The sequence below is a fragment of the Malania oleifera genome, chromosome 1, assembly GCF_029873635.1.
Source record: "Malania oleifera isolate guangnan ecotype guangnan chromosome 1, ASM2987363v1, whole genome shotgun sequence".
Classification (NCBI taxonomy): Eukaryota; Viridiplantae; Streptophyta; class Magnoliopsida; order Santalales; family Ximeniaceae; genus Malania; species Malania oleifera.
In genome coordinates, this window is record NC_080417.1 from 153,792,834 (window position 1) to 153,800,804 (window position 7,971).

Genomic DNA, 7,971 nt, shown 5'->3' on the forward strand with positions numbered 1-7,971 from the left:
ATTATTTATTTTATTTATATTAAATAATATTAAATAAATTTGAATATGCGTGTACAAAACAAATAGGAAAAAAGACACTCGCCTTCCCTGATGGTTGGAAAAAAGACAGAGACCTCCCCTGAGGTTTCAAAAATCTCAATGATCTTTCTTGAGATTTAAAAAATGTTACAAATCTCCCCTAAAATTTGACAAAAAGATATAAAATATAAGAGAAAATTTGTGTCATTTTGGCAAACCTCATTTACAGAGAGGAGAGTTCCCTAAAATTCTTAAAACCTCAGGAAGGTCTCTGAAATTTTTGAAACCTCAGGGGAGGTTCTTGTCTTTTGTCAAACCTTAGGGAAGGTCAATGTCTTTTGCTCAAACAAATATTAACTTTACAGAAAGGTCTTTAATGTTGTACTAAAATTGTAATTCATAAAAATTCCATATAATTTTGAGAAAGTTTCTTCAATGAAATCAGTAGACATGTTGCTCTTACGAGGCAGTGTTAAGGCATTTCGGTTTACGTTCGAGCATCGTACTTTCTTGTTTAACTCATATATGAAGTTATTGTTGTCCTTTTGCCAAACCTTAGGGGAGGGTCAGTGTCTTTTGTTCAAACAAATATTAATTTACAAAAAGGTCTTGAATGTTGTACTAAAATTGTAACCTATAAAATTCGATCGTTGTACTTTCTTGTCAAACTCGTATATGAAGTTCTTGTTGTCCTTTTGCCGAACCTTAGGGGAGGGTCATTGTCTTTTGTTCAAACAAATATTAATTTACAAAAAGGTTGTAACAATCTATAAAATTCCAAATAATTTTAAGAAAGTTTCTTCAATGAAATCAATAGACGTGCTTCTTACGAGGGCAGTGTAGGGCATCTTGGTTTGAGTTTCGAGCGCCGTACTTTCTTGTTTAACTCATAAGTTATTGATTTGAAACCTCTCATGGGAGGTTCTTATCATTTTGTCAAACCTTAGGGTAAGTGTTTTTTGCTCAAATAAATATTAACTTTACAGAAAGGTCTGAAAAGTTAAATTAAAAATTCATAAAAATTCCATATGATTTTGAGAAAGCATCGTATTTTCTTATTTAATTTTTTTTTTTATATTTAAAAAACATGTAACGAGTCTTTGTTATTGGCTATCTTACATTTTAACAATAGGTTTAGTCGGAATAAAAATAAGTGCATAAAACATGTAACGAGTCTTTGTTATTGGCTATCTTACATTTTAACAATAGGTTTAGTTGGAAGAAAAATAAGTGCATATTTGGTACAAACCAAACCAATAAGATATAAGTGAATGGAAAATAAAATCAAAGTTAAGTCATGTGAGAAACCTTTCAATATTTTTTAAGCTTGTATTTTTCATAATAACTTTATGTAAAATGGAAATGTGCTTCTGTCAAATCATTTAATAGTACAGTAATATTTTAAATATATATAAAAAAATATTGTATAGGCCAAAATGCAAGATGCCTAACAATTAAGAGCAAATACTGAATAAATTTTTTTTATTAATGAAATAAACAAATCAATAATTATCAAGAAAAAAAAGAGAGGAAGAACCATAGGTACAATGATACAACAGAATTTAAGGAAAAATTAAAATAAAAAAACAATGGTGGAAAAAGCACGGGAAAAAAATAGTAGATTGTTCTAGAATTCTACATTGCCAAAAATGCGCTAAGAGCCAACCCGGTGAAGCTACTCAAAATGGCCCGAACCTCGTACCCGGAGTTTGAACCCGAATCATCACTAACCGGACCCTGCGCAGTTTCCGGCGACGAACTCGCCGGCCCTGGATTCGGCGACCCGCTAGCCGGGAACATCTTCGGCGGCGCCGCATGCGTCTCCAGAGTCGGTGGGGTGGCTGCACTCGACGGAACTTTCGCCGCCGGCGGAGTTGCGGTCGGAGTCAATGTCGGGGTTGGCACCGGCGGAGATGATGTCGGAGTTGATACCGGCGGAGAAGATGTCGGAGTTGATACCGGCGGAGAAGATGTCGGTGTCTGCACTGGGGGAGACGATGACGGCGTTGGTAGCGGGGGAGACGATTTCGTCGGAGACGGTGTCGGAGTGCTCACCGGCGTAGTCGCCGAAGATGAAGACGGCGGCGGTGTAGAAACCGGAGCAGCACCGCCGGGCGACGGGGCAAGAGTCGGAGAAACGGTATTGGGCGCTGGAGCGGCCGGAGATTTAGCCGGGGAAGCCGCAGTCGGTGACGGGCTGGCGGCGGGCGGCGTGGATGCTGGCGGAGTGGTGGTAGACGGCGGTGGAGAGGTGGGAGTGGCCGCCGGCGGTGAAAGAGTCGGGGAGAGGAGAGGAGTGGCCGCTGGAGAAGAAGCCGGAGGAGTGGGCGGAGGGGCAGACGCCGCCGGAGACTTGGGTGAGGAGGCAGGAGCATTGGTGGGTGCTTGAGCCCGCCCCGTATCCGAAACAGAGAGCACCAGGAGAGCAATCAGAAGGAGAAACCTGTGCATCTTGAATTTGTTTCGGAGATACAACGTTCGGAACGTAGAAATTAAGGAGGAAGGCGGCGATCGATGACTGGTTTCAAGTCTTTTGATGAGAGATTGTGGGGAAGAAGGGGAGATTTATAGGAGGAAAGACGGCGGATAAATCTGAACGTTGGGTTTAAGGGATTTTTCAAAGGGAACATGACCGTTGGGGGCGGTGGGCACTTGGTTACCGGCTGTAGGGAGTAAAGTAGCCGTTATTTTGGAAGTGGGTGACTGGTTGTATCAGTCGCCGGCCGTTGGGTGCGTGTTACGGGACTTCTAATGATTTGGTACTTATGACATGCTTAGCAAATGAGGTGTGAAGAAAAATATACTAATAATGAGGTAATAATGTCCTCTCTTTCCTTTACCAAAAATATAAAAAGAAAAATAAATAAGACAAGTATTCTAAAATAAACAGGACAAATATTCTTTTCAATAAAATTAATAATCAACAAATCACAAGTTGTTATATTAATGTTAAAGTCTTCATATCTAATAATATTTTTCACTGGGTATAAGTGTTAATGCAACATTTTATAATTTGCGCGTCTAATTACTTAAGACCCTATTTGGAATTTAAAAATGTGAAGGAAATGAAAGAAAAATGCGGAGGAAGTCACTTTTTTATATTTGGTTATCAATAAAAGTAAGAAAAAAAATAAAAAAATATATCAAATCAATTGATAAAATTTTAATTTTACGCATCATTAACATATGATTTTTCTAAATTTTTAATTATATTAGAGTGAAATTTTATTTTTAAAATTATATGGTATATACTTTCTTTTCCTTTATTTTTCCCTCAAAACTCTTGATCCAAATCGACTCTTAAAGGAATCGTTCTTTTTAAGTGTTTATTGAAAATATAGTTGAAAAATGAGTTGTTCCTATTTTCCTTTATTTCTTTTCCATCAAAATTCTTGCCCCATATCGACTCTTAAGGCCCTGTTTGGAACTCAACAAATATTAAAGAAAAGAAAGGAAAATATCAAGAAATCTATATTTTTCGTGTTTGGTCATCAAGGAAAGTGAAACAAAAATAAAAATATAACAAATCTATGAATAAAAATTTGATTTTACACATTATTTTGATATTTAGTTTTTTATAATTTTTAGTTATATTGAAACAAACTTTCATTTTTATTGTATTTTATATAGAAATAAATACAAGGAAAAATAAGTTTTTTCCTTATTTTCCTTTCCTTTCCTTTCCTTTCTACAAACAAAATCCTTGATCTAAACCAATTCTAAAGGAATTGTTCTTCTAAAGTGTTTTTATTTGGATTTTGAAAACACCTTTGCCCTTTCTCTTTCTCTCTCCACAATTACAATCTCGATTTAAAAATATTGAACTTGAAATGGAACACAAACGCAGCCAATCACATAAATGATGAACTCGAGTTCGACCCAAGTGTAAGTTCTTAAAGTTAGAATTTGATTTGATGAAGCTCGATTCAATTATACATTAATATTAAAATAATAACAAAAAAAGAATGTGTATTTTATATAAAGGTATTGATATAATAAATCATTTTGTGGATACAAATATTAATAATTTTAAAACAAAGACTAAAAACTCCTAAAATGTATAATTGTAAATTAATTTGTGGACAAATGTATCCTATTTTTAAAACTAAAATTTTATTAGATCAATGTTTCTAAAAAGAAGTAAATTTTTATACTATGTAAAGAAGTATGGATAGTGTAAATGATTTTACTAACAAAAAAATATTCGTATCTTTCGAAAATAAAATAAAATAATCAAAAAATGAGTTAATTTTTATAATATATATAAAGTAAACTTAACTAAAATTAGATGAAATTACATTTAGAATGTCTAAAAATTGTCTCCTATGAGACGTCCAAGTGGCTAAAATTTTAAATATTTTTGTTAAAGGTTTTAGGTTCGAATCTTGAGAGAGGTGTGAAGGAATATAGGCTACCTCCCGCTTTGAAGCCCAAGCCTGGCATCGGCTTCTAATTGGAAAAAAAAAATATAAAAAATAATGTTTTAACTTAAAGAAAATACTTCCATTTAGTTAAAAAATAAAAATAAAACAAATTGACATTATATATACACACACATATATGTCTATACTATAAGAAATTAATAAATGTTTGAATAAAAAATAAATCATTTTGTAACAAAAACATCCCATTAAAAATTAAAAATAAAATTAAATCAAAATTAGATAAAATTACATTTTCAAATCTATTTTAGATACATTAAAAATTGAACTTAAAAAAATTGTATTTAGCCCAAGAGGCAAAACATTATTATTCTAAAAATAATTAAATTCAATAACATTAGATAAATTTACATCTAAAATTTTCGTTTTGAATTGGTCGAAGATTCATACTTAAACTTTTATTTCATTCAAAATTAAAATAGATACAACGGTATTATATATAAATATTAAATAAAATGTACATCCAAAAATAAAATAAGTAAATTCATCTTATGCCTTCGAAGATTATTGTGAAGTGATATAGATTTAAAAATACGTACAAGAAATAAACTTTAAAATTATTTAAAAGTTTAAAAAATTCATTAATGACCACCAAAAATTACAATAATTAAGATTTAGGTAGCTAATCAAAATTTAGAAATTGTAATAAACTTACTAATGTTTTTATGGAAAGAAGTGTTGTAAATGAAATAAAGAGAAATACAAAAAAGTTTGGAACTATAGAAATTCAATAGTTTAGTTCTTCAGGAACTAAATGTTGCTAATTATCTTACTATCTTATTTTTTTGTAAAGCATATGTAACGACCCCGACCCGCCGTGTAGGCTCGGGGTGCTACTTTAGTAACGTCTGTGTATTTGATACCTTATTCATTAAATATAAAACACATATACGCAGCGGAAATAAAATACAAAATCCTCAAATTACATTACCAGAGTTCTAACTATCTTTATACACAAATATATCCATTTTCAAGTAATTACAACCCATAAAATTTCACAAAAATAAACTCTCTATCCATACACACTACCTACATAAATTTACACCACTAGCCCAGCTCCTCTAACTCGCTAGACCCGATATCTAGGATTTCCTAAAAAGTAGGGGTGAGACACAACTCAGGAAGGGAAAGACTAAGTTAATGTCAGTATGTGGCCAGCATGCATTTAGTATACAGAAAATAACTAATTCACTAAGTTGATAAACACGTTTATGAAAACATTATTATTTTACACACACACACAATTAGCCAAAGATAGGGAAGATTACCCGCCCATACAAGTAGTTTTCCTCTGCACTAATACCATTATTACTATTAGGATACTCACCTTTCTCAGTAAACTCTCGAAATTATCTTATTAATTATTCATATTTACATAAATTAACAGATATGCATATAAGACAATCCCTACGACAAATACGTCATTTACTTCCCCCATGGAACGGGTTGTGCGGTCTGAATATTGGACTAAGCCTGGGTGATCAGCCTAAACAAAGTTAAAAAAACAACATTCTTTCAAACACATCTACAGGCATCTACAACAAAGTTACAGGTTCGACGCCCTTACTTCAAACTCACGCAAGCAGTCGGCTGGACCCCCTACACTTCTATGCAGAATAGTGTGGGTGCACATGGTCTAACTAGCAACGGTACCGTGCTCACAATACACTGGACCCTAGGGTTCCTAAAGCATATCATGCAATTTAGATAATAGAAATCGCCATTTAAAATATCAATTCACATATATTTCCTGTTATTCCAAAAACTTGCCCCTCGGCCACAAATACAATCTGGCTCACAGTCGTTTAAATAAAACCCCGGCCCTCGGCTGTCAAATAATAATCCTGGCCCTAGGCCAATCAAATAATACCTAGCTACTGGCCATTAGTTTAAACTCCTGCATTTCATAAACAGTTCTAGTATTTTCACAAGCATTTCTAGTATTTCTCAAAGAATTTAGTATTTCAAAAACAATTCAATATTTCAAAATCCCAAATCCAAATATACAATAATCCATACCATTTAAATCATCTGTCACACGATTTTTCACATTTTAACATATCCATATAAAAAAACAAACTTTTATTCAAAAATACCATACCATATATCATAGATTTGTAAAATCCATTTCGAACGGTTGGTTTTCAAAATAGCTTTTAAATTCTCAAATGAATAAATAAATAAATAAATTTATATATACATAACAATTAAATTGATTCAAATTTTATAAAATTACTGACTTAACTTAATCCCCTTACCCTATTCTTGAAAAAACCCGCTAACACCCCGACCTACGCCCCACGATGTTCCAAATCCCTGAAACCCTAAAATTCCCTAAAACCCTCCTAAGTTCTAAATACCCTAAATAGCCTAATAAAAGCCTAAATTATTAAACTTATCCCGATTTAGGATTGGTGCCCCAGAGCTCCAATTCGAAAACCCGCTCCAACTAGATTGTAGAGAATCTCCCCACGAATCTCCTGATAATTTCCATTCGTTAATTGGAATTAAGATTTAAGAAAAAATGAGGTAAGAGTGAAAATTGGCCTTACCCCATGAGATATGTCTACACCGCTCTTACGACAAATCTACTCCAGCAGGATTGTCAGTGGTGGTGATAGGAACCTAATGGTATCTTCGGATTTTCGATCGGCCGAATATTGGAGACGAGATTGAGGAGAGTTGGAGAGAGGAGACAGAGCAGTCAAAGAACTCCTATGCGCAGAATGAAAACAAAAAAATGGAGACGTCTTCCTAAAGGATCCTGAGATCCTTAAAGTTATAATATATATAAAATATATTTTATTATAATAATAATAATAATATTATTATTATTTAATTTGTTTAAATTATTTATTTTAGTTTATTTATTTATTTTTGGATCACTACATTCTCCCCTCTTTACAAAAATTTCGTCCTCGAAATTTGTTAACTATTACCAATCACATTCTCAACTCACTATCCTTGTTTATTAAAGAGTCGGTAGCCACCCATATAGCAGTCCCGTCCCACGTTTATTAACTACCCTCACTTATGACGGAGGAATACCGCGGTTACAATACTGCCTTTAGGGAATTACAATGACCATAAAAAATTCTCCCAAAGACTATCTATAATTAAAATTATACACAACTAACCACACAACTTACTCTAATCCCTCCATATAAAACTATACCCTTACCCGTCTAGCACTAGCCCTCGCTGAACAGCTATGGGTACTTCTGGCGTATTTCCTTTTCTAACTCCCAAGAAGCCTCCTCAACTGCATGATTCTGCCACAGCACCTTCACTAATGGTATATCCTTGGTACGCAGTTCCTGTATTTTCCGATCTAGAATCTGAACTGGTACCTCCTCGTATGCCAAAGCATCCCTGATATCTAACGACTCATAACTGATCACATATGAGGGGTCTGGAATGTACTTCCTCAACATGGACACGTGGAACACGTCGTGTATCTTAGACAGCGCTAGGGGTAATGCTATCCTGTACGCCGCCGAACCAATCCTCT

At 33.9% G+C, this 7,971-nt stretch overlaps 1 protein-coding gene across 1 annotated transcript; it reads left to right on the plus strand.

Annotated features, from left to right (window-relative positions):
- Nucleotides 1-1,702: 1,702 nt before the first annotated feature.
- LOC131150134 (glycine-rich cell wall structural protein 1-like) lies at nt 1,703-2,407 on the plus strand. Its single transcript, XM_058100734.1, has one exon. The coding sequence runs from the start codon at nt 1,703-1,705 to the stop codon at nt 2,405-2,407; it is 705 nt and encodes a 234-aa protein (XP_057956717.1).
- Nucleotides 2,408-7,971: the final 5,564 nt, after the last annotated feature.